This window comes from Mirounga leonina, unplaced genomic scaffold, assembly GCF_011800145.1.
Source record: "Mirounga leonina isolate KUSES-001 unplaced genomic scaffold, KU_Mleo_1.0 Mir_129, whole genome shotgun sequence".
In the NCBI taxonomy this organism is placed as follows: Eukaryota; Metazoa; Chordata; class Mammalia; order Carnivora; family Phocidae; genus Mirounga; species Mirounga leonina.
Window position 1 is genome coordinate 68,985,890 of NW_023270323.1, and position 27,945 is coordinate 69,013,834.

The window sequence follows — 27,945 nt, forward strand, 5'->3', positions numbered from 1 at the left end:
ATCACCTGGATGACAGTTTAATCTGCCCATGTCTCACTCACTTCATTTTGGAGATGTAAAATATTTACATAATCTTGTATCTCAGATGGATAACACAGCCTATTTCAAATGTTAGGAAGTCAGAGCCCCACAGAGAAAAGCTTTCTCAGCTAGCTCATTATTGTTGTTTTGTTTTGTTTTGTTTTGTTTTTGTCTAGGTTTAGCATTATGTTTAGGTAATCAAGAAAAACATGCCAATTCCTTATGCTTTAAGGGAAAAAAGAAATCCATGGAAATTAAGTAAAATGGCTGTAGTGAAGAAGCTACTTCCAAAGCCTATAGCCATTGAAAATAAAAATGCATTCTGTGGCATCCCTTTTATAAAACATAAAATATTTTATGTAATCACAGTAATATAATATTTTATAATAAATTTTATAATAAATAATGTTAAGATAACGTGTAATATTTTATATACATGTAAAATATATACTAAAAGGTAGTCCTTTATATTTTCTCAATTTCTTTCATTCCAGGACAAAGCTTTTTCATAAATGAGCATAGTTAGCTGCTCTGAAGGTAAAATGCTGTATATTCAGGACGGATTTTAAATTTTTAAAAAATCTCATTCTTCTGATGAATCGATAAAGTGCCTTTTTTCATTCAAATCAAGAAGTGAGGGTTTCCCTCTGTTTCAATTTTTCCTCACCCAGGAATGCTTCCCTCTCAGATGGCCACAGGGAAGACCAGAGCAGCCTCCTCCTGAACTCAGCTCTTTCAGCCCCAAACATCAATTATTCAGGTCACCTCTCACTCTACTCTATGGCAATACATTTCCCAACTCTCATAATGAATATTTCCATACTGCGATGAAAAATATCACTTTCTGGGAAATGCAGCCTAGCTATGTGGACTTAGTGCAGATGCTAATTATGCACATTTATTTTTAGAAAATTCTAAAGCATTCATTTTTTTCTTTTTACTTTTTTTTCTTTTTTCCCCCTCCTTCGTGATTATTATACTACCCAAAGAATCCTTCCAATTTTTCTTTTGTTCTTATATTAATTAAAAATAACCCATCTTCGTGTAATAAAATAATGTATTTAGTATAAAACATTGAGCTAGTGACCTTTCAGTATCACAAAGAGAAATATAGTCTGGAATCTGCTGCTTTATTTTTAAAGGGGAGCCCGCTGAACATGGAACTACTTGAGCACATTTTGTACTGGCATATCACATTGTTCTAATTTAGACTATCAATACACTCTAATTCCCCAAATAGCATTTGACCCAGTGGTTCTGAGTTTCTTTTATGAAAATTTGGTCAACTGGTGAATCAAAAATCAGTCGCAGTCCTAATCAACAGTAATATTTAATATTCCTCAGGAGTATAGTGCACATTTTGCAATTTCCTGATCCTAGGAACATTATAGATTATGGATAAATACGTAATTAGAGTTTTAAAACACACATTATGAAGCCTTTCTTTTCTGTATTCAATTTCGAATCAAATTGAAAACAAGGCTTAATAATCTGGAGAGCAATCACCAAGGTTTTCAGAATCAAAGCCCCTTGAATTATATTTGAGGGTGTGAATACTGGCAGATGCTGAGAGGAGCCCTCTCTGGGGTACACATCGGGCTACTTTTTTTTTTAGATTTTGCAAACTAATAGTAATAGTTGCAGCCGTTACCAAACACCCTTATCACTCTGCAAACATGGCTTTATGTTTTCTCTGATCTTGATTATTTATTATGCAATCATTTATTACTATAGAAAGTACCCTGGAAGTGCCCCAGCCACTTTCCCTATTTGAATACTTATTCATGTCTTTGACATCGTTCCTATCTTAGCCTGTCTACAACATTATAGTCCAGGTTTTATTCATTTCTACCCTTATCCCAACTCCAGTCAAATTAGTATAATATCAATGATCATATTGCTCTAATATACGTATCCATATGCATTTACATATGCAGTATCTCCACATAAAATACGATGAGCTTTATGCAATTGTTAATTTGAAAGCAGTATTTCATGCATAAAGACCAAGAAAACTAAGTAAACACTTCTACCTAAAAAGCACATTTTCTTTCCTAACAGCTCTATGAAAATCATTTGTATTATACAACGGCATGGTCAACATTGCTTCACAATTAGTCAAAGAAAGAAAAGGGTTAAAAAGCTACCGGTTAGTTTGAGAAATGTTCTTTTTTAGTTCTCTTGTTCCTGGCCTAGTCTCAAGCTAGCACGTGATCCGCTGAATGCCTGCCAGCCTCTTTCTTGTTGATCCTCCGGAGACCATCTGTGCTGGGGGCATTGATTAGAGTGTGTCTGCTGGGATTACATCTTTTCTGTTGCCATGCCAACTAATCAGCTGATTTTGGTTACCACAGAAACAAAATGTCAGAGCTCACAGTACAGTAACATGAATTCAGCACAACAGAAAATGTTTTCTTAATTGGGGACCCTTTTGATTTTGGATTCCAAGTGAAAGGCAGCTTAAAAAAAAAGGCCAACTTTAGATAAAAGCTACATTAATTGTATTGATTAAGAGGAATGCACAGAATTTTTCTGAAAAGAGAAAATATTAATTCCCCTTTATAAGCTATGTCTGTTTTTTACCATTTCCAGACAAGGAGTATATATATATTTTTTCTTAGGCCCTTCTATTCCATTTGCTGATTGTCGCATGTAAAATAAATCACAAAGCCTTCACTTTCCTTTAACTTCCGTGATGGGAGCAGGACGCAGGGAGGCCAAATAGGGCTTGGGAGAAGGCCATGGGTAAAACTACCTGGGACGGGGGGAGACCAAGAGTGACCAAATTCTCCTCCATTCTTCCATTCAAGGAAGTCATTTAATTTTCCTTAAAACACCCAACACAGTCAGCTTGGATTCAATTTTAAGGATTCCTCTCTTGCACGTGATATGCTCTGGATATTTCTTGGTTTGAGCTGACAAGGGAGAAGCCCAGGGCTTGTTGCAGTTTTCCCTTTTGTAGGCCCATGACAGTTTGAAGGCAAGAAGGGTCCTTAACTGGTTTGCTCTGTCATGGTAAACAGAGAATACAATTTAACTTGACCTTAGAGATCCTCCAGCTGAGTAACTCATCAGAAGGATTCTATCTATGCCTTCTCATTATGAGATTCTATTCCAGTAGAAGTAAACCAGAACCTCTATCTGCCCTGGGTTTGTGGTTCATAAACACAAAACAAATAGATTACATAAGAAAAAAGCATGACATTTAACTGGGCTAATATTTGTTTAAACATCTAATAATCCCCCTTCTTTAAAAAAAAAAAAAAAAGGATTATAGCATCCAAATATCCCTGTCCTCTACTGTCAAGACATTTCAACTGTCCCTGACTGACTGCAGTCACCTCCCTTTTGTGAAAGCTTTCACAGCAGGTGGCTTCTGTCATGCTAACACCCCGGGGGGGGGGGATTGTGTGGCTTAATCTCCATGTAACCCTTTTGAAAACCTTGGTGAATTAATTCCAATGCTAAGGATGTCCTAGAAGAGTGGTTTGAGGACAACAAAAGTCTTCCCCCATTTCTGAGTGCACAATGCTCATGGCTAATGTGCCAGAGAGGAAGCTCTGAAGACCACTCAGTTGAGGAGGTTTGGGGCAAGGTGTCTAAATGCTTAAAATTACCCATGGATTCTGCTAGTGGGGTCTGAGCTGAAGGTCTTCACCCAGATTATCAATAATTATCCTAACCAACTGAGCCACCCAGGCGCCCTATCAATAATTATCCTATGGTGCTTCTGAGACCTGTGAAAAAAAGAAAATTGTGGACGTCAATAGCATCTCTCTTAAGTAGTGTGCTGGCAACACATGTTACTCACACTCCTTGTACTGGTATTTGGCTTGTTTAAAGAAGATATTACCGGAGCACTTGGGTGGCTCAGTCAGTTAAGCATCTGACTCTTGATTTCAGCTGAGGTCATGATCTCAGGGTCTTGCGATCAAGCCCCCCACTGGGCTCCATGCTGGGCGTGGAGCCTGCTTAAGATTCTCTCCCCTTCTCCTTCCCTGCCCCCCCTCCCCACTGGCACATTTCTCTCTCTCCAAAAAAAAAATTTAAAAAAAGAAAAAATAATAAAGAAAATACTACCTTAAATTAAATAGAAAGCATCTAACCCAGTGCCTGGGACATAGTTGGAACTCAATAAATGGTGGCCTTCCGTATCAAATTCCCAAAGAGAGAAATGGTTATTAATACCTCACAAAAGGTTGAAATCAATTGCTAATTATCTTCATGGACTATAGTTTCAGAAATGAGCATACCCCCTATTGAGTCAATTGTTATTTATGATTTTTAAAACTTGTGTAGTGCATTGATTTCCAAAACTGTGTATATTTGTTTTTAGCATAGGAAATCTCTCTCCAAAAAGGCTTGATCAGAAGTGCAATATATCGAAAGGATGAAATTGAAGCTGCTCTGGTTGAATTGAGAAAATGGGTGGAGATCACGTGGTCTAGATGGAGACTGAACTCTTCCCAGCAGAGCCCCTGAGACACCTCCCTGGGTCCCTAGGTCCCAGAGAGCACATTATGACAACCACTAGTCTGGGGTTCTTTGTTCTTTAGTTGCATTCCTTTTATCTTTATAGCTATCATTTCCTGCCATCCTACTGTGTGCCACGTACAATACCAGGCAATCTCCACACACACACATTATCATTCATGTATTTCCCCAGCAATCCTACGTAAGGTTAGTATTATCCTCATTTTACAGATGAGGAAACTGGAACCTAGGGAATTTATCTGGTTTTCTCAAAGTTCCAAAATAAGTGAAAAGTCGAGTTAAGATGGGCATCTAGTACTTTCTGATGTCAAGGTCTCTGTCTACTCTAAAGCAAAGATGAACGGAATAATTAGTTGTAACTATTTAAACTGGACCCATATGCTACCACTACTTGTTATTTTTTAGTTGAAATAGGATCAGTGGTGCCCGATTGCCTAGCATTTTCTCCCATTTCAAAGTCATTAACGGTGGAATAAAATAGGTAAATTAAATAGGAACTATATGCTAAAAATGATCTGAATATCAAAAGAAGAAATGATCACCCTGTCAAAGAAGAGAGCCTCACAAATTCTATGTTTCATTAATAATACAAATTTTTCTTAGAAAGATACCGCCCCTTCCCCCAAAGCCTGGCCTTTTATGCAAGCAGAATTTGTAACTGCCGATAGGATGTGATTGAAGGAAGACACTCTAAGAATGCCTCTATTTTCCACATGCCAATAACTGATCCCGACGGTGTTGGGTTACACATTGTCCCCCTGGAATTTGTCCCTGAAAATGAAAACTTCTTCTGGTTGGGTAACCTTGTAGTAAGTCACACTTAAGCATGAATTATTTTATTAGGTACTTTCTCCCAGAGTAGGACAACCACGATTAGAACCAGATTTCATGCGCTGATGGTAGAAGAATGATGAAAACAGAGATAAGAGGAGGTGAGAGAGTATGATTTTTGCAGGGACATGCCATATGCCAGGAGCTTTTGACATAATACTGCAATAATATAGGTTTTGTTCCCATATTTGCAAATGAAGAAACCCAGAGGCTCATGGAGTTTTGGCAGCAACCAATCAAGTTACTAGTAGCTCATGGCCAGTAAGCAGCTGTGCTGTCTTTTGAACCCACGGATTCTGGAGCTCATGCTTGTCTCAGTGTGCTGTGCAAAAGCACTCGTGTCACATCCTTGCCAAGATCCAGCGCTGCCCAAGGACAGCCAGGGAGACCATGCTGAGCAGCCGACGTGTGAGTTACAAAAATGTGGCATTCACAAAGTGCAAGGCAAATGAGTGTGTTGTTTGTCGCTTCTAGGTATGTACAGAAGGCAGACTGATCTTGGAGTTCACCTTTGATGATCTCATGAGAATAAAAACATGGCACTTTACCATTAGACAATACAGAGAGTTAGTCCCAAGGAGCATTCTAGCCATGCATGTAAGTAATTTCAGCACTATTTTACTCTTTCCTCCCTTCCCCCCCATCCCATTTACTCAAGGAGGAAAAGTCCAGTTCTCTCTGTGTGAAAGAACACCAGCAGTCTTCACGTGTTGGGTAATGAACTCTCAATTTTGAGTTTTCCCCTCAACCATTTTATTCAATAGGCCCTTTTTTCCCCTTCTTTGTTTCTGAGTTTGGTGCATTGTGAGATTTTTTTTTTTTTTTGATATTTTATTATTTTAAACTCCAAACTGAGGTTACCTCAATAAACAGTTTGTACTTTTCTTAAATTCCACTGAGTCATTATAAAGTACTGCTCTGCCTGGGCTATTAACTGGGGAAGGAAATAAAACAAGAAGTAAGGAAAACAGTGTCCAGTTTTGATTAGAACCATCTGACAAGATGTGGGGCTCACGTACCTCAGATCTGTGTCTATATCATTCCTAACTATGGTGTTGGAATGAAGCGGGCGATTTGGGGTTCACTCTGTTTCACTCAACCATAAATCACATCACATTTACTGAGCACCAACTAGGTGCACAGCCAGATTCGATGCCAATCTGGAGATACGTTTTAGAGGTAAGACTTGGTAGGAGCTAGCTGAGTGCAGTCCCCGAAGAAGGCGTCAAAGGCATTGACTTAAATAAATCCCTCTTCCATAATGCATGATGCAGCAGTTTCTGTGAAAAAGCTTTGGAGCAAAATCAGACTTAATGAGCCTGATTTTTAAGACCCTGTACAATCAAAAGAGAATACAATAAGAGTAGCTAATATTTACTGGGTGTTTGCTATGCCAGGTCTTGTGCTAAGCATCTGTACACATTCTGTTTAACCCTCCCGGTAACCCAGAGAGTTGCAGGATCATTATCCCTGCTTTAGAAGTGAGAAACCCAAGGTTCGGGCTTGATACATTGCTCCATGTTTCTCAGCCAGCAAGTGGTAAGTCAAGATTTCAACTCTGCTGGTACGGACTCCAAAACCCAGGCTGAGGAGCCATCTGTCTCCTGACTATCCAATTCCAGTCTGTCTCCCCAGGCTTTTGTCCTCGACCCTCTCCTCCCTACCGGTTAACCCAATCTCTCCCCTTCCCATTGACCTTGTACTTCCTGCTGTGGCACCCCACTCCTTTGCTCCAATCTTCCCGCCTATTCACACCCCTAAGTTCTTCTCCACTTTCAAAGCCCAGTTCACATCCTCTACTCCCTTGAAACATCCCAGAGTAGCCACTCTTGTGTTCTCAAAAATAGACCAAGAGGCAGCAGACGGTAGCAGTCGGGAGCCCAGGCCCTGGAATGAGATCACATACATGTGTATCCCTGTTCCTGTGTGACTTTGGGCAAGTGACATGGCATCTCTGTGCTCCCCAGTTCTTCATCTATAAGATGGGTACAGTAATAGAGTCTGCCTCACTGGACTGGTTTGAGGATTAAGAGTTAATGCGTGTAAAGGACGTAAAAGAGTGCCTGGCACGTAGTAGGTCCTCTTCAAGTAGTGGTGACCAGCTTTCAGCAGCTTTGGCAGCAGTAACATCCTTCCTTCCGTTTATTATTATCCTGTCCTCTGTCTGCAAAGTTGATGTGTATGATGTTGGCCGCAACCACCTGATGCATATCTGTAGAACCAGCTCTTCCCGGCACGTGAAAGGGCTTCCATAAATACTGGCTCCGTGTCACAGAGGACCCCTTCCCAGAAACTGACATGAGAAGTGACACGCTCAGACTCTTTTCTCTGACTTTCGGTTTTTTGTTGAAATACACAAAGTCAATTGGTTGCATGACTCTGAGGAAATTTAAGTACAGGAAAGTCTAAATTAAAGTGTTAAGATAACCTAGGTAGTCTCATGACTACAGACATGAAGACAAAAACGATGTTTATTGAGTCTCTCTCTGCTTAGCTCCAGTTTGCTTCTGCCAGTTAAGAAAAAAGGAAAGACAAATGGAAAGAAAGAGTGTCAACCAAGAGACTCATCTCACAATGAAATCCAGAAAGAATTTTTATTTTTTTTGTAGCCCACCAGAACATATGGGGTTGCCCATGGAACATTACATCCCTCTTTTAAATGTGGCAGATAATTTGGAAAATGTGATGCTTTTGAGGACATCTATTTCTAACCTTAGCTTAATGGGGAAGAAATTTAGAATTCTTAAATATATATATATACATATATATATATATGTGTATATATATATACACACACACACACACACACATATAATTTCATAGAAGTGACCAAGTTTTCAGATATAGTCTTGGAAACAAAGGCCAATCCTAAAGCCTGGCTCTACCAAATCCAGAGACCCTGCCTCCTCTGCTGAGTGCCAGAGACTTGGAAGTGTCCTGACAGGACTTCATGACCCTCCTCCTGAAGACATGGGGACCTCTCACAGAGGAAGTAAGGCTGTTTCTCCCAAGGACTAAAAGCATGCCTGACTCATTTTAGTTCTACCTGGCAACAGATCTTGCATCATTGATCCAAACATGTCCTTGAGCCATTATATGCAAGTGTCTTCAAAATGTAAATTAAATTATCTCCAGCAACCTTCCCTCTGAGAAAAACCGACAGTGTTGAGATTGCATTTCTTAGCAACTGTAGCCCAGTCTGAGACTTTCTTGGCACCATCTTGCAGAGATAAAATACATGATTCTCTTTTTCCTATTTAGGCACAAGATCCTCAGGTCCTGGATCAGCTGTCCAAAAACATCACCAGGATGGGACTAACAAATTTCACCCTCAACTACCTCAGGGTAAGACCAATGGGTTGATTACATTTCCTGGTGAATTTGAAAAGTACTTTAGAAGTGTATATGTATCTTGAACCAAGGAGTTAAAATGAGGTAATATAGCACAATATGTGTGTCTTACACCACAGTGTGTATGTGTGTGTGTGTGTGTGTTCAATGGAGGATGGGGTTTAATTAACAAAGCAGCAAACCTAGACTTTGTCAAGGTTGAACTTCCTCTCTCTGTTTGTAGGACTCTTGGAATTAATTATGCAAAGGCCAGCAATGTCTGCTCATACAGTGTTTTGGCGCTCTGCCCCTCATGGTTGTCTCAAGTTTCTGATGTACTGTTGTTGGGTTCACTTCCTCTGTGTCTCCACCCAGGGAGTGTCCCTGAGGAGGGTCCCCCGACGTTCAGCCTGTTGGTGGAACCACAGACATTTATTTCTAAGTCTTCTTAGGGACTCTCTGTGTAACATGGAACAGATTTTCTGGGTTGGGTATAAAGTCAGTTTTGATTTTTAAAAATTAGGAGTTAGGCAAAATTCTCTGCCTACATAATAACTATGGCTTCCATATTTGGTCTAAAAGGGAAACATCTGTCACTCCGGTTTGTGGTGTAGAATTGCAGTCGTCATGTTGCAGGTAGAGGATATGGTTTCCTTCATAAAGCAGCAAGCATTGTCCTCCAGATTCCACAAGAAGTCCGTGGCCACGTTCCACATTCCTTTGCCTCTGAGTTGCTGAGTTCCCTCATTGTCACTGTGGGCAGCCACTTCTCCAGCCCCCTGCCCCATCACGGAGTTTATGCTGTTGTTTCTTGACCCCTAAACGCTGTGCCGGTTTGTGAATTTTGTTTTGTATTCCCAACCTTCTGTATATGATCGTTTTGCATATGTCGAAATGCTGAAATGCTTTGGCCAGACTTTCTCTTCGGTGAATTAAGAACGACTTGAACAAAGGCTTCCAAGTCACACACTCAACGCCATGTGCCAGCCCTGGGCTAGAGAGTGAAGATTCAAAGACAAAAGTCATGGTACCTGCCATCAAGAAACCCACTCCTATGAGGGCCAGACCCATAGAGAGAACATTATACACAAAATGGTAAATAACCCTGATGGAAGTTTCCAAGTGGAGTTATGGGAGTACAAAATGGAGACCTCTCAGAAGAATACCTCAGAGAAGCTTTATGGAGGAGATGATGCCTGACTTGAGTGTGAAAGAATGAATAAAGGTAAAGCCAGGAAGGGGGCAGGAAGGACATTCCCGTTAGAGGGAAAAGAAGGGACCTGGATTAGGGGATGGAATTCCAGGCAGATAAATGATGCCGGGACATGAAGTGAGAAGGCAGGAGAGGCGGGAGGGAGAGTAACTTAGGATCCAGGTCTTAGAGCAGCTTCCCAGCCGGGCGACCAGGCCAGAAGCCTCTGAAAGGATTACACGTGAGCATGGCAGCGTCCCCCTCCCGGGGAGAGGGAGAAGAGCCATTTTCCATCCTGCCTAGATGCCCTCGGTCTGAATCCAGGCACAGCAAGAGCCGGAGTCGGCTTTGCTCCGCACCACCCTACTTTGCCCCAACACCACCACCATTTTGGCAGCCCTGAACCAGGTTGTTCTCCAGTAATGATGCTGTGGTTCCCGCTCCAGGAGGGTGGATGGACAAGCAAGTGCCTCAAGGCAGGGTAGCTGGAGCTAGGTTCTTCCAAACTTCCAGGCTCTGCATTTAGAGCTGCCCCCATGGAAGCACTGGTGCAATGGGAGTGGGTAGCAAGGCCTGGGGAAGTGGGGGTCTGTGGCACGCTCTAGCCACAGGAATTCAGAAGGCTGCCCTCCCTTGCTAGCCATTTCATCTTGTCAGAGACCATGAGCAGTTTAGTTTAAACCATCTGAAGACGCCTCTCCTCAGGCAGATAAAGATGTTTCATACTGTGTGTCCTCAGCTGACCCCACATTGGAATCTGGGACTTTGGATTCTGTCCTAGACTTGGTCACTCACCCTCTGGTGAAATCTGGACAGATTCACTATTACATCTTTTAGCTGCATTTAACATAGATGAATAAATGCTAAATTTCCTTCCTCCCCTCTCCCTAGTTCCTCTTATTATCATCAGTAAAATGGTGACTTTCACCATGGGGTCAACAAGGCCCACCTCGTTCCCACATTCTGCGATTCTCTGATTTTAACCCCCAAAGACTGAGAAGATCATATTTGCCGAGTGGGGGGGTGGGGAAGAAGGGATTAGCACCAACCCCTCTCCCAACAGCGACAGGAGGAAGGGTGTGTGGGTTTGGGCAATATGGAATCCTGTTTCAAAGGCTACCACTTAAATGTAGTGCTTACAGCATGTCCTGACTTCACTAGTTTTCACAATGGTCCATGTGCCCTAGCACGGTTTGTGTGAGAGAGCCGGGCACGGAGAGTTCAAGGAAGTGAACTCAGTCACCCAGCCTTCTACCACTGAGTGGCTGGGCTGGGACTTGAACTCGGGCTGTCTGACTCTAGAATCCATGAGCTTCATGCAGAGCTGCCTTTCTAGTAAGAAGGGAGAGCAATGATAGTGACAGAAATTGGACCGTGTCTCTCCTGCCTTGACAGGGGAGTCAGCATCATCTCTCACTGGGGCCTTAACCACTTTGCCACAAGTAATGACAGCTCCTTCTTTTCACGTGCAGATTAAGTGGGCAATCCATGTAAACGGCTTAGCGCAGGGTCCGCGGACAGAAAGCACCCAGTTAGTGTTCATGGGCATAATTTATTGAGCACCTAGTATGTCCATCATTGTTGTTCATACTGGAACCATGGAGAGCAACACAGCATCTGGCTCTCTTCTCTCGCTCTGGGTCCGCCTAACACTCCTTTTACTTCCTCTGCTCGTGCATCCTGGCTCAGCAGCTACTTGTCCTTCCTGCCTCCATTCTTCCCTTTGTTCACTCCCTCCATCACTTTTTCCTCTGTTGATTGGTTCAGGACTCTTTCATTGAGCCCACTCTGTCTTCCTGGCCTTGTGCCAGGTGCTGGGCCTTTATCGTGGAGAAGATGTGGCCCCTTCCAGGGCTGGGGGAGGCCAGCGGAGTGTGGTCGGCCACAGTTCCAGCGAGCTGTGCTGACAAGGAAGGGCCTACAGGGCTCCTGGGAGTCTGCGGAGGGGTCCTCTGGTGTCCAGATAGAAGCCACCCTTCCCAGCAATAACTCAAGGCGGTTGTGAGCCACTTGGCAGGTGAAAGCTGAGCAGAACCTCACACTCAGTTCCCATAACCACGCACATGGGCATTTCCATGATGAGACCTGGCCTGGTTAGTGGTTACTAACCACCAAAGATTTTTTTGGATTAGAATTGGGATCAAAGATTTCATTAGTGCTCTTACCATCTGATATTCGTAAGACAGCTGAGCAATCACCCAGTGCATTCATTTATAAAACTGCTTTAAAACCTGGAGCTCCCCTATCCTTCTGAGGTGCCAGGCCTTTGCCTCCAGCCTCAGGGGCTTATCTGAGGTTTTATTTATTTATTTATTTATTTATTTATTTATTTATAAAATTTTATTATGTTATGTTAGCCACCATACAATACATCATTGGTTTTTGATGTGGTTATCCACGATCCATTGTTTTCGTATAACACCCAGTGCTCCATGCAGTACACACCCTCCTTAATACCCATCACCGGGCTAACCAATCCCCCCTCCCCCCTCCCCTCTAAAACCTTGTTTGTTTCTTGGAGTCCATAGTCTCTCATGGTTCATCTCTCCCTCCAATTCCCACCCCCCTCATTTTTCCCTTCCTTCTCCTAGTGTCCTCCATGCTATTCCTTATGTTCCACAAATAAGTGAAACCATATGATAATTGACTTTCTCTGCTTGACTTATTTCACTTAGCATAATCTCCTCCAGTCCCATCCATATTGATGTAAAAGTTGGGTATTCATCCTTTCTGAAGGGTGAGTAATATTCCATTGTATATATGGACCACATCTTCTCTATCCATTCATCTGTTGAAGGGCATCTCGGCTCTTTCCACAGTTTGGCTATTGCGGACATTGCTGCTATGAACATTGGGGTGCATGTGGCCCTTCTTTTCACTACATCTGTGTCTTTGGGGTAAATACCCAGTAGTGCAATTGCTGGGTCATAGGGTAGCTCTATTTTCAACTTTTTGAGAAACCTCCACGCTGTTTTCCAAAGTGGCTGTACCAACTTGCATTCCCACCAAAAGTGTCAGAGGGTTCCCCTTTCTCCACAATGAGGTATTATTTAAATAGTTACCAAGGAGCTACAAAACCACACCCAGATCAGAAAAAGAGGTCAGACGCGTGTGTTGGCAAACATTAATCGATGGCCTTCTAAACCAGCAGAATATTTTTTTTTTTTTTTTTTTTAACTCCATGCATCCTGCTTTGGAAAGGAGGACTGGAGATTTTAAATGGTCCAGACATCTGAAATTTCAATATGCTGTGTCTTTCACGTAACGAAGTTAAGCAGTACAGAAAGTAAGCAATTCCAGTCATCTCGCTTCGCCCAGACAGGTTCTTTGACTGCCGTGAAATTCTGAATCATTCTCGTGGAGGCCTGCAGTCGGGGGCTCTGCAGAGCTGCCGGAGGAGGGGCTCTGGGCGCTGGAGGAAGGCGCAGGTGAAGCGCGGTGGATGCGCTTTGAGCTCGCGAATGCCGGCGATGGCACCGTCTGCGGACGCTCGCCTGGCAGCACTTTGGGGGGGGATCTGGTGACCTGATGCTTTGGAGGTGACAACAGAGCAGATGTTGTCATTTGATTTGAGTTGTCACATCGCCTGCCATTGTGTCGTGTCTCCTCCCAGCATAACGAGGCTGGAGGTGCTCTGTCCTGAGGGGTGTGGCCACGACCGGCTCTCCGGTCCCCGTGGAGCAGCAGCTGGTGGTTGCCGAGCAGGGATGGGGCTCTGATGAGACGTGGTCACACTTCCTGCCTCAGGGACCTCTGGCAGACCAGGGCTGGCTGGATCAGTGTCCCTGTGATAGTCGTCCAGGCTGGGGCTGTTCACTCCACAAGCATCTATTAGACAACTTCTTTGTGCCAGGTCTCCCCAACTTTCAAGGCGGTCACTGTACATCAGGTACAAAAGAAAACCAAATCTGTGCTGGGAGAGATTCTCTCCCAATACCATGATCGACGTAGTCGCTAACATTTATTGAGCACTTACTGTGTACCAGGTACTGTTGCTAGGTACTTGGCAGGAAGTCTTTTTTTTTTTTTTAAATACTCAGGACAACCTTATGAACTAGAGACTCTCTTTAGGCCTATTTTTCAGGGGAGGAAACTGAGACACAGAGAAGTAGCTTTTTATAGTCACAAAGCTGGTAAGTGGCAGAGTAGGGATTTGATCACACACCAAGCACGAAGAGGGGAGAGGTTGTTGGAGCGTGGACATGGGAGGATCCAAGCCTTCAAGGAGGAGATGGCCCTTTGAATTGATTCTGAAAGACGAATAGGTGGTCCCAGGTAGACTAGATGAAGAGTCCACCACAAGTGGTGACAGGGGGATGGAGAAAGCCGGTGGGTTTGGGGAACTCCAGGCAGTTTCACATGGCTGGAATGTAAGTTTTAAGTTTGTTTCAGGTGCCAACACAAGTTAGGTGTTATGGCCCAAAATGTATAGTCGAGCTGAGTGGCACGGTTCTAGAGAGAGTTCTGTTCCAGCAAGAATACAGCAAAGTCAGGGAAAGCACCTCATGCTGGCACTTGGGTTTGGGGACCAGACAGACAGGCGTATGTATTTGAACTCAGCCACTTGCTAGCTGTGTGACCCTGGACAAGTTACTTGACCTCTCTGAGCCTCAGTTTCCTTATCTGAAAAATGGGGTATTACACCCCCCTCTCTGGATTCTAGTGAGCTGGAGGCATGTGGAGGTCCCATCTCTCATTTGCCAAGTGTGCTTTTCTGAGGGTCACTGGGAAGAGTCGAGTCATTCATTGGAGCCCCCTGCACGCAGAGCTTCTGAGAAGAGCCCTTGGGGACAACACACCCAGCAGCTTGGTCCTTCTTCCTATTCTTGCCTTTTGTTTCATCAGAGTGAAAGCCCTTTCTCACTCAGGGTTTGAATTGCCATCATTTCAAATTTCCTATAAGCACTTCTTGCATGGGAATGTTTACTGTATGCAGTAACTGTTTTCTAAATTTAAATAGCTTTAACAAATTCAATTCTCCAAATTGAAAAAGAAATAATTGATGTTGATTTCATTTCCTATTCCACAAAGAGAATGGAGGTAGGCAGAAACCATGTCCTCCAGCATTTATTTTTATTTTTTAATTTGTTTTAAGATTTATTTATTTATTTGAGAGAGAGAAAGAGAGAGAGTGCATGCATGCCAGTGGGGGGAGGGGCAGAGGGAAAGAGAGAATCTCAAGCACACTCCCAATGCCAGGTTCAATCTCACGACCCTGAGATCATGACCTGAGCTAAACTCAAGAGTTGCATTCTTGGGGCACCTGGGTGGCTCAGTCGTTAAGCATCTGCTTTCGGCTCAGGTCATGATCCCAGGGTCCTGGGATCGAGCCCCGCATTGGGCTCCCTGCTCGGCGGGAAGCCTGCTTCCCCCTCTCCCTCTCCCCCTGCTTGTGTTCCCTCTCTCATTGTGTCTCTCTCTGTCAAATAAACTAAATTAAAAAAAAAAAAAAAGAGTTGCTCTCTATTTTTTTTTTTTTAAGATTTTGTTTATTTGAGAGAGAGAGAGCACAAGCAGGGGTGGGGCAGAGGGAGATAGAGAAGCAGGATGCGGGGCTCAATCCCATGACCCTGGGATCATGACCTGAGCTGAAGGCAGACACTTAACCCAGGTGCCCCATGTCCTTAAGCATTTTAAGAAAACCTGCAGGATGCAAACTTCCAGGATGCCATAAGTGGAAAGTGCTATTTTCATTCATCTCCCATCAACAATAAAGGGGATGGTCCTTGCATGCTCTACACGCTGCAGGGAGACATTGGCTTGTACAGTTTTCTCCCTCCTTGAGCATTTAAGTTACTCTGGTTTTGTTTTTAAGTTTTAAGTCAATCATCTAACCAAGAGATATTTTGGTGGCATCTACTATGTGCCAGGCACAAAAGGGGATGGAGTGGGGTGTTGACAAGAATGGATAAGGTATGATCCCTTTCCCAAGATGTTGAAGATACTGGAACAAGTAGGTCCATTTACAGTTCACACTGCCCCCTCAGCTGGGGACCTGGGCATCCCCAAATTCCCTCCTCTCCTAATATCTTTGGGGATACCCTTCCACGTTGGTCTCAGCATATGACTTAAATTGGACTGTTTGCGGTTTCCAGGGCACTAGGGAATTCTACTTCACCATGCTGTCTGACCTTGGCACTCAAGGCCCTCCACACTCAGGACCCTGCTGCTTCCCAGCCTTGCCCCACATGCCTTCCCCATCTCACATGGCATCCTGTATCCACACAAACCACCGGCAGCTCCCCAAATATGCTGTGTGTCTGTTGCCGCCATGCATTGGCACAATAGGACTTGACTTGACTCACTGCCTGGGACACTGTTCCTACCCTTCTCTTTCCATCCAGGATGCCCAGACCACCTCCTTCTCATCCTTCAGGACTCAGTTGTGCCTCACCTCCTCTGAGACTCTCTCTCTGCCTCTCCGCCAGGGCATCTGCCCTCCCCACTACTCCTGGAGCTCTGGGCACGTGCTCTCTTGCTTAGCTCTTGGTGGGTCCTGTATAAGAACTATCACTCCACTCATCTGTCTCCTCCAGTACACACAGCAACCTGAAGACAGATTGATTAGTTTTGTGCTTCTAGAACCTCAGAAGCTCTAGATCGCAATCAGCACCCAGTGTCTCCTGAATGGAAGTTGCTGGTAAATGGAAACTAGATTTTGAATGACACCCTCCCCTCACCCCCCCCAAAACACAATAGAATTCAGATGAATTCACTTGCCAAACAGTATCTAGGGGGAAAAATGTGTGTGATTGATTTTCAAAATCACTACCTAGAACCTCACAAGGAAATCTAAAGAGCAGAAAATTTGAATACATTGAGGAAATAGAAGGAGAACATGGCAAGGGGCCTCCAGATCTCTCTAGGCTGCAAAATTCCCCCCTGAAATTCTCATAGTTCCCACTGTGAAATTTTTATTCTAATATCACTGCTTCCACTTGCTCTGAATCAGTATTTAATTTTTACTCTAAATGCCATGATGCCCTTTTCATTATTTTGGAAATGTGTTCTTTCAAATCTTGAAGACAAATTCCCTCATGGGTGATTATTTTTGTCTATTTTCTTTGGCCAGACTTTCTTGGTGCTGAGATCCATAAACTTTTTTTCTGCATTATGCTTAACGTGACTTTAAAACACCTTATTATCCTGTATCCCAGCCAAAAGATATTTTCTTTGTGTTTCCTCTTACTGTTTATCCATTCATATGCATAATTTCTGCATAAATGCAATCAGTATACATATGATTTCTTAATGTTATTTGGTAAACACTTCTGCATGTTTCTACATAGTCATCATATTATCCGTTTATAATAGCGGCAAATATTCCAGTGAGGTGCTAGGATACTGTTTATTTAATCATTTCTCTAAAGGTCGAGCACTGAAGTCATGTTCAAGTTGCCACTGTCATTAAGACCATTCCTCCAAACACCTTTGCCATGTCTTGCTCTGGGCGGTGCTCTCTACAGGCAGGCTGGACTGTGGGGTCTGTGTGCTAAGAAAAATAAATGTGCTTTGGATTCAGAGAAATGTGGGCTCAAATCCTCACCCCCTTACAATCTGTAATGGCCTTGAACAAGTTGTTCCAGTTCTCTGAACCCTACTTCCTTATCTGGAAATCAGAAAGAATAATGTATCACAGGATGGCACGAATTATAAGATGAGATAATGTATGGTTTATAAAAAGCCTGGCACTCAGAAGGAGCATAATAAATACCAGTCCCTTCTTTTGCTATCTGAGAGCAGCGGGTCAGGGTTCAGCTTTCACTGTTGCCTCTTACTTCTTGTATGATATTCACCAGCTGCCTTAATTCTTTGAAGCTATTATGGTTATGTACATCGTGAATCATCACAGGTGAGGGTTGAAATGATAATGCACGTGAAAAGCACATTTAACTCTAAATTATGACACCGGAAAGCCAAGAGAGTCTCATCCCATCTATCATCTTCTGTGTGTTGGTCATGGCCTTGAATTCTGCACCAATATTCTGAAGCCATGTGATAGATCAGAAAACAGAGAAGTGATTGATTAATACCTGCCAAGGAAGGAAGCAAGAGGGAGTCTGAGACAAGGTGCTATATTTTTGGCACCCTCTTCCCAGTACAAATGTTATTACAAGGTTTTAATCATTATCACTGGGCAATTTCAGTACTATTTATAAGCTTCTGGTTGGTATGGTTGAATAATTCTAACCCTTCAAATAAGCAGCATCATCAGCTGGGGTTCACAGTAATGCTTTTGACCCCATATCTTTAATTTCCCAAGTGAAGGAAGACTTTCATTGTTATTACTGTACTGTAAGAATATTGGTCCCCACATGTAACCTCTACCAGTAGCAAAGGAGTAGAGTCCAATGCCTGGAAGAATTAGGTGGTTGGCTTTGGAAACTGATCCCCAACAGAATGACATGAAGTGGCCTCTAGGAGAGTAAGTGTGGCTGGAGTCAACATTCGGAATCCTGCCAAGGTCTTTTTTGTTTGTTTTTTTTGTTTTTGTTTTTTATTATGTTCAATTAGCCAGCATATAGTACATCGTTAGTTTTTGATGTAGTGTTCAACAATTCATTAGTTGCGTTTAACACCCAGTGCTCATCACAATACGTGTCCTCCTTAATACCCATCAGCTGGTTACCCCATCCCCCACCCTCCCCTCTATAACCCTCAATTTGTTTCCCAGAGTCCAGAGTCTCTCATGGTTTGTCTCCCTTTCTGATTTCTTCCCATTCAGTTTTCCCTCCCTGCCCCTGTGGTCCTCCACGCTATTCCTTATGTTCCACATATGAGTGAAATCATATGATAATTGACTTTCTCCGCTTGATTTATTTCACTTAGCATAATCCCCTCCAGTTCCATCCATGTCGATGCAAAGGTGGGTATTCATCCTTTCTGATGGCTGAGTAATATTCCATCGTATATATGGACCACATCTTTTTTATCCATTCATCTATTGAAGGGCATTTTGGCTCCTTCTACAGTTTGGCTATTGTGGATATTGCTGCTCTGAACATTGGGGTGCATTTGGCCCTTCTTTTCACTACATCTGTATCTTTGGGGTAAATACCTAGTAGTGCAGTTGTTGGGTTGTAGGATACGTCTGCCAAGGTTTTTTTGTTTTTTAATTTTTGTAAGGCTTTGACCGCCAGCAAAGTTATTTTCCTTGGTCTTATGACACGAGAAAGGAAGACGGTCCAATCCTGTTTCCCACCTAAATGTCAAGCCAAGTCCGAGGATTGAACAGGAATCTCCGCTCAGCAATGGAGATGAACCATAGTTACTGGTGGTCAGAACAGGCTGGGATCAGGGCAGACCGTTCACCATTCACACACTCAGACAGACTGGCAAAAGCCCTTAGTAAACACTGAAGTTTGGGGTGGGGAGGGTGCAGGACCCATACCAGCAGATCTTCCTTCTGTGCCTCCCACAGTGCTTGCACGTTGTAGACTCTCAAAAGGCTCACAGCCTAAAGTGTGCTATTCAAGATGAGGTCCATGGCTCGTGGCGGTTTTGCAAACTGTTCCCACTCTGTGATTAAATACAGAAAATGAGAGTAAGAACTTTAAAACTACTATAGCAATCTGACATTGCCAGGACATCCAAATCCACGACCAACAGACTCATCCCACTGATTAGGATATAGAGTGGCTCAGGTGTTATCAAACTTGCATGGCAAGTGGTCACTAATAAAGGGCTGGAGAAGCGCATGTCACAGTTTGATGAGCACTTGCATACAGAGCACTGTGACGAACCGATTCAGAGATGAGCTCCAGTTTTTCTGAGGACCATCCAGAATAACGATTAACATCATAATACCATTAGTTTTGAGGACTTCTATATGTTCTCAATAAAACAATGAGATAGGTATGATTATTCCCATTTTACAGATAAAAATCAGTCATTGCCTCGGGTCACAAAGCCAGTCTGGGGCAACATGCTTTCCTGGGCTTGGGTCTGGCTTGTCCCCCCAGACTGCTACCCATGGCCCCTGCTAGTGAGAACTGGTTTCTTGGCCCCGGACCATGCAGGAGAAACAACGCTTTCAAAAGTGAGGCATTTGGCATCTGAAACAAAGCTGTCACACCTCATTCTGACTCTTCCACTTCTCCTCCTCCTCCTCCTCCTCAGAGAAAGGCTCCATCAGAGAGGAGGCAGAGAATGCCCTTCTGAGCCATGGGAATGCTCCACACACCGAATGATTGAAACTTGGAATACCCGAAGGGCACTTTTAATTGCATTTGGAGATAGAAAAGTAGTACATATGACTGTATGATAAGGGAATTAAAGTAGTTAACTCTTAAGGAAGTGGGGAAATAACCATAACATAGAGATATCCCAGTGCCTAGAAAACAGTGATTTCTAAAGTCAAGCCAGAGGGAATGGCCATCAGAACATTAAAAGATGTGTGTGTATATATATATATATATATATATATATATATACACATATATATACACACACATACACAAACAACAGTATTTTAGCATAGCAATCCTAACTGAAAACAATTTCAGAGCCACAAATGCTTCTAAAATTCTTGGTCTTATAAGTACAAATAGGGTTCAGATTAAAGAAAGTAATTTCCCAATCTCAGACACAGAGAAAGAGAAAGAAATTTTTGTTTAACAAGACACTGAAAATCAAGGGAGATGGTAAGGTGGGAAATTGGCAGTCCGGGGGAAGAAAAGCCGACGATTGCAGTTAAGTGCAAGATGGAGCCCAGAGTTAATTCTGGGAAATAGTCTTCCTAATTGTCTAGAATGGGTACAAAAGTGTGTCAGGATAATGCAGGGAAGGGGGCAAGGAGAGAACTGTTTGAATTTCAGAGCATAGGCAGGAAAGAAGCCTGAAATATGAAGAGGGGCTGGGAGGTCTCACTCCTTAGTGATAAGGCCCAAAAGCTTTCTGTGTCTGGTCTTGGGCTGCTCTCCACCTTGGCACAGGTATCTTACTGCACACAGAAAACTCAAAATTATTTAAATACGGTGAGTTATTGGATTGTTTGGTTTCATCATCTGTCCCTAGCAGAGTTCAAGAAACACAGAGGGGGATAATAAATACATGAAAGGAAGGGAGGGAGTTGAGATCAAAGTCTCTGGTGTTGATCTACATAATGAGCTTGAGAATGGCTATAAATGTGTACCATATGCAAACAATGAATCATGGAACACTACGTCACAAACTAATGATGTACTGGTTGGTGAACATAATAAAAAAATAAAAAATAAATGTGTACCATAATTAAGAGAAAACAAGTAAAATTTGCAAAGTCTGCCATATTTCGCCCAAAGGAGAAGGGAGGGGGGGCATTGACCTGGTATCGTTGAGCACCTACTATGTGCAAGACACAGATGTGGTTTTATTGAATCCTCACAACAAGTTTGGGAGGTAGGTGTTAATGGTCTCATTTTACAGAAGTAGAAACAGAGACTCAGAAAAGTTCTGGGACTCATCTAACATTATTCAGTGGGTAAACTGCCAGGCTGGGACTGGATCCCATGTTGGCCTGATGCCCTCACCACTCTGTCATGCTGCAGAAATGTCACCTCCTAACGAGAGCTGGGTTGAAGAGCTGGATGAGGTCAGTCATTTTCACTGAGATGACCAAGCTATTCTGCCAAATTGCCAACAGGCAATTGTCAACAGATGCAATGGATAGAGAACTCGGGACACTTACGCATAATGGGGTCAAAGCCCAGACTGAACTCATCTCACGACTGTCTTTCTTACATCCGTGTTTCTCTCAGACTTCCTCCAAATCCCAGGCCTCAAGGCTGTTACCCATCACCCAGGTTTTTACCCCTACCACACCTGAACTACTATTCCCAGTACCTGAGCATTTATTTGAAAAACATTGATCAGATTATGTCATTCCTCTGAGGTGGCCCTTTAAATCATCTGCTTAAAATCATCCAGCGAAAATCCAGAATCCTTAGGTTGGCCGAGAAGGCCTTACGGGATATGATCACAATCCAGTCCCCCCAACCTTCATTCCATAGCAGTGTCCAGTTCCCCAGCCTGAGTTTTGCTTTTCCAGCATACCAAGTTCCTCCCTGTGGCAGAGCCTCTGTTCTTCTGTATCAGATCACTTATCTATCTCTAGAACCTTGGGCAATGGTCTACTCATTCAGTGCCTCAATTTCCTCGTCAATAGTCCCTTACCTCAATGAGTTGTTGAGAGGCCTAAACAAAATCTTACTGGTAAAGGGCTTAAAATAAAACCTGGCACATAGTAAGTGCTCAGTAGATACTTGCTCTATCATCTTCATCATTCTCACTGCCAGAGATACTCTGGCCAGATTTTTGCATTGCTGGCTCAGCGTTATTCAGGTCTCAGGGCACGTCATCTTCTCCACGTGTTCCTTCCTGGCCAGCCCATCTCAAGTGGACTAGCCACCCCCAGCTACTTTCTACCACACGTCATTATCTGTCTTATTTTTCCCTGTAGCATCTTCATTGGTGAATTAGCTTGCATAGTCATCAGTTTGCCTTTCTGTTGTTCTGTTGTTTTTACCCTTTTGACCTTTCATGCAGGCCACTGGAATATATTTTGAAAGCAGGAGCCTTGTCTCTTCTTCCCTGATGTCTACAACAGGACCTGATATTCAATGACTAGAAATTCAATAATTTTAAGTCTACTCAGCTCCAGATGCACTCCTTGACAAGTTGGAGGTTTTTAAAGAGGAAATCATTTATAAAATCCCAAACCCAAGCGTAACCTTGGAATACTTGAGAATGCTTATGGAAAGGCTGTTAGCCATCCTTGACCTGATAGACAGAACACCTGTAGTGCTTTCCTCTAAGGATTTGATGTTCTTCTTTGCAATTCATAGACAGCCTTGTCTGTGACAGTAGGTGAGGGTCATTCACCATGTTTGATAAATGTGCCTCATCTGTAAGACAATGGAGATAAGCATGACTTCTCAGGATTTCTCCTTAAGTATCCTAAAAAGAAGGAATACAAAACAGAAATATTAGCGAATTCCACAAGTAAAACATTAATAGACCCCATGCTGGGAATGAGGAAACTGAAACCAAGTGGTTTGAGGCTGACCCAAGTCTATCTGTCTGTTAGTGTAGAATGGCTTCTGGTTTTCTTTTTGTCTTGTACTCTGTTTGCAGGATCCGTTCACATCCATTCAATCTACAACTGTTTACTGACACTTACTTTATGTCTGGGTCTGCTCTGGTCTCTAGCTATCAATTTCTCTATCGATACTAAATATTTCTGGGCTCATGAGAATCTCACATACATTGCCTCTGATAGCCTTAAAATCTTTTATAGGCCAATCATAGCCTAAGTCTAGAAGTCTCCCCAAGAAGGCCACTTATTTCTCCCTCTTTTTGCCTATTTCCCAAGCTTTGTGAAATAAGCTAGGGGAGTTACTGCTTTTTAGGTCAATAGTGCCGAGGATCATCATGGAAACTTTGTCCTAAGAGTAGAACTCAACTCCAGAAACCTCACAATGTGGATTTCTTAGGAAAAGTATCCGTAGCCTTAGGAACCAATCAATGAGGTTATTTCTCTTCCTTCCTTTCCCAGCACCCCCTTTTGATTCTGTCAGCGCTTTACTGAAGAAGAAATTTGTGGCCATCTATCATATTTTTTAACAGTTTTACCATGAGCGGGAAGCTTAAGGGGAAAATTGAAAGCTTTCATGATGTTGATTAACAGAATCTACAAACATATGTGAGATGATAGCAACCCTACCATTTATACTCAACTTCTGAGCTTCAGGACGTTGGGTATTTCACTAACAGATGGGAGGCAGGAAGGACCAGAGCTTGCTTTAGAACAAGAAATGTGGTCTGAGTATTGAAAGTGGCCATGCCCCGGCAGCGGGTCTAGTCCTTTGTCAATTTCCTCGACACCAAATGTGTTGCATCTGTTCTGGTTTGCAGTTAAAAGCGGAAACCGTTCCTTTTCTGTAAAACTGGGTGAAGGGTGGGCTAACACTTACCTCCCTCAGTTAAAGAATACATGAGGCCACTTATATTAAAATGCTCTGTAAGCTGTAAGATCCTCCTAGAAAACAGATACTCCTCCTCACTCACTAACCAAACCCTCAGTGTCCAAACTCCTGCTATCCTAACTCAGAAATCAATGAGTTTTCATTATTTTTTTTAAAGATTTTATTTGAGCGAGAGAGTGAGAGAGAGAGCACAAGCAGGGAGAGTGGCAGGCAGAGGGAGAAGCAGCAGGGAGCCCAACGTGGGGCTTGATCCCAGGACCCTGGGATCATGACATTGAGCCGAAGGCAGACGCTTAACTGACTGAGCCACCCACACGCCCAGATATCAATGAGTTTTGAATAAAACTTTAAATATATCTTTTGTTATGCAATCCAAGCTACTCACTATCCCAAACTCAGGAACCAAATTGATTCATTTAGTTCAGGATCCTCATCATTCAGCACACTCTTTTAATTCTCGCTTTCCAAATCTGTAAGCCATGTGGGTTTAGGTGGCCAGAAATAATTGAACAAATAGCCACCATCACAGTCACTAGTAGAGTCTAGTTTATACAGAAGAAAATAATTTGGGGTTGAATGATACAAAATTGCTATTTTTTGCAGATCAAACACTGCCAAATATTGGCTATTTCATATGGGTCATCATAATATTTGAGAAACACGACCCTGTATCAAAGGGAAGCAATCATTTGGCTCCACGATTTTTCCGTTTCCCACCACCATCATCCACTTCCTACTCAGCACATAATTGTAAACACGACAGCCATTTATTGCCTTGTGACTTCGTACCAGGTTCTGCAAATGACTAAACCAACCTCGATAATCTCATTTTAAAATTTAGTTATTTATATTTGAGAAGATAACGTACTCATATACTAGTGCAAAACTCAAAAACTATATGCCTTCACACCCTGCCCCAACCTCTCAGTTTCCCTCCCCAGAAGTGCTCAACATTGTCCTGGGACAGTCTATACAAATGCAAGCATATATTGCTTTAAACACACACACATACACACACTTGCCCGCAAATGGTAATACACCACGCATACAGTTCTGAGTGTTGAGCAGTGGCATTCTTTATAAAAGCAGCAGAGATCTATCCTGAAGAGGTCTATCACACTAGAGATAGACCATATTTTATTTTACCAAGTGCTTTATTGACAGACACTTAGTTTGATTCTAATCTTTTTCTGCTATTAACAATGATGTGCAAATATCTTTTTATATGTGGTTTTTCACAGGAGCAACTAAAAACCTAAAGTTTGGGGAGAAATTCCTGGAAATAAATTTGCCAAGTCAAAAACCACGTACATTGTAATTTTGGTGGATATTGTCAAGCTGGTCAACTTAGAGATTTTACCAGATTTCAGCTTCATCAGCAACATATAAAATGACTATTTCCACACTTTTCAACAACTAGAAGCTATCAAATTTTTCTCTTATTTTCCAGTATTATAGGTGAAAAATGATACCTCATTTTCATTATAGTATGCATCTTTCTTATTACGAGAGGGATTTATTATCTCCTTGTATACTTAAGAACCATTTGTATTTCCTTTCTTGTGAATTTTTTGCTCATAATTTATCCATTTTTCTATTGGGATGCTATTCTTTTTTTTATAGATATGCAGGGCTTTATATTTTAAAGAAGTACATACTTTGTTGTAATATAATTGGAATTGCATTGCATGTTTTAGTTTTATTTTTTAAAAATTTGTGTAAGGGTGCTTTATTCATTGAATGTTTTTTGGTTTTGTTTTGTGTGTATGTTAAATGAAGCAATTTCCCCCTATGTCTTCTGTTTTGTGTTTTGTATTTAGCATTAGCCCTCTTTGAGCTATAATAATAAAAATACATTTCTCTTTGTTTTCTAATGCCACTTCTAAAATTTTGGGGGGACTTTTTATGTTTAAATAATTGATCCACATGAGACTTGGGCAGCATAAAGTGTGGAGAACCTACTTAATTGTCCAATTGCTCAAACAGAATTTGTTGATTGATACATATTGTTTTCACTGATTTGAAATACTACTCTGGCATATTTTAAATTGCCATAGGTATTTGAGTCTGTTTCTGGACTCCAATTCCTGTTCTGTTAATTTGTCTTTATATTCTTTATCCAATACTAGACTTTACAACAAATTGCTGTTGCTTTATAATGTACTTTAGTATCTACTAGAATTGGCATCACATCATTCTTCTTCTTCATAGGACTCTTAAATCTTTGTTTATTTTTCCATCTAAACTTTAGAATTAGATTATCTAATTTTAAAATAAGTTTATTGGTATTCCATTGAAATTCTGTTACATTTGCAAATTGATGTTGGGGGAATTGCTATCGTTATGATGTTGGTTCTTTGTATCCAATATCCTCGGTACCCTTTCCAGGATTGAGGTCTTTCTTGTGTTCTTTGGTAATATTTTGAGGTTTTTCTTTTTCTGTCTATCTGTATTGTAAGTGCGTGTGTTCGTGCAGGTGTGTGTATGGTTTTATATACACATGTAGATATGTATATATTTTCTGTTTCCATATATATACACATGTAGATATGTATATATTTTCCATTTCTGACATGTATGTATATATCCTCAATATATGCTTGCATTTGTATAGACTGTCCCAGGACAATGTTGAGCACTTCTGGGGAGGGAAACTGAGAGGTTGGGGCGGGGTGTGAAGGCATATAGTTTCTTGGTAACTTTGGAACTAATAATCTAATGATCTTTTCTTCCATTTTATAGTTTAATTGTTTTCATTTATATTTATGAAAGTTATTGATTTCTGTGTTTTAACTTTATTCCCAAGGACCTTACAGAATCTTAATATTTATAATAGTTTTCTTTTTTAAAGTTTATCCTCTTGGGTGTTCTAGCTAAGTTATAGCATTTGCAAATAATGACACTTTTACCAAGTCTTTTCCAACTTTTATATTTTATTTCTAATTACATTGGCTAGTATCATCAGAAAAGTGTTAAATAATAGTGAGGATAATTAACATCCTTATCTTGTGTCTGACTTTAATGGGAATGCTTCTGGATTTTTTCATTAAGCAGGATGATGGCTTATGATTTGAGATAGATATATTTCTCATGTTAAGGTAATATCTATCTCTATTCTTATTTTATTAAGAGCCATTTAAAGTAAAAAAAAATGGATATTGAATTTTATCCCATGTATTTCTAGTGTCCAAGGAGGTGGTATTATTTTTTCTTTTTATTATTATGGTTAAGATTCTTAATAAGAATAATTGATATTTATTTGGTGCAATTGATATCCAAGGCAGTATCTAAGTTCTTACATGTATCAACTCATTTAATTCTTGCCCAGTCTGGAACTCATTACTATTCTTATTTTCATTCCAAAGTTAAGGAAACTCAAATTCATACAGGTCACGTAACTTGAACAAAATCAGACAACCTGTAAGTGGCAGAGCTGAGATTGGACCCAGGCCAATGCCTTGTGTATAAACACTGTACAAAGTTCCATCTTGATAGATTTCTTGATAGCAAGTCATCATTTCATTCCTGGAACAAACCCTACTGGGCCACAGATTCCATTTGCTAATATTTATTTACAATTTCTGCATCAGCAATCAAAGGAAAAATTTAGCTAAAGTTCCCTTTTTTAAAATGTCTTCACCAGTGTTGAATCTTATTGGTATCCTGGCCTCATGAACATTTTGGAAATGTTCCTCTTTTTGTTTTAAGTATTTCCAGAATAATGTGAATGACATTGCAGTTATTTGCCTTTAAATGTTTTGCAGAATTCCCTTATGAAACTACCTCAGCCTAATTTACCTGTGAAACCATCTGATGGTCCTGGCGCTTTTTTTTTTTTTTTTGGAAAGAGGCTTCCTAATAAGTTTCCTTTATTCATTCTAGGTAATTGGTCTATTTGAACCGTGCCTTCACTATAGCTTTTTTCCTAGTTTTATTGAGAAATAAGTGGCATACAGCACTGTATAAGTTTAAGGTATACAGCATAATGATTTGACTTACATATATGATGAAATGATGCCACAATAAGTTTAGTTGACATTCATCACCTCATAGAGACACAAAATATATAAAAAGAAAAAAATATATAAATATATATACCTATATATTTTTCCT

The 27,945-nt window shown here is 41.6% G+C and overlaps 1 protein-coding gene across 10 annotated transcripts in view; it reads left to right on the plus strand.

Moving 5' to 3' along the window:
- The window catches only part of LDB2 (LIM domain binding 2), a 388,081-nt gene that overhangs the window by 303,302 nt on the left and 56,834 nt on the right, over positions 1-27,945 (plus strand). For all 10 annotated transcript variants that reach the window (XM_035005258.1, XM_035005261.1, XM_035005252.1 and 7 more), the window contains exons 4-5: positions 5,821-5,943; positions 8,608-8,691. In XM_035005258.1, coding sequence (XP_034861149.1) covers positions 5,821-5,943; positions 8,608-8,691 — 207 coding nt within the window. The remainder of the gene's footprint in view (positions 1-5,820; positions 5,944-8,607; positions 8,692-27,945) is intronic.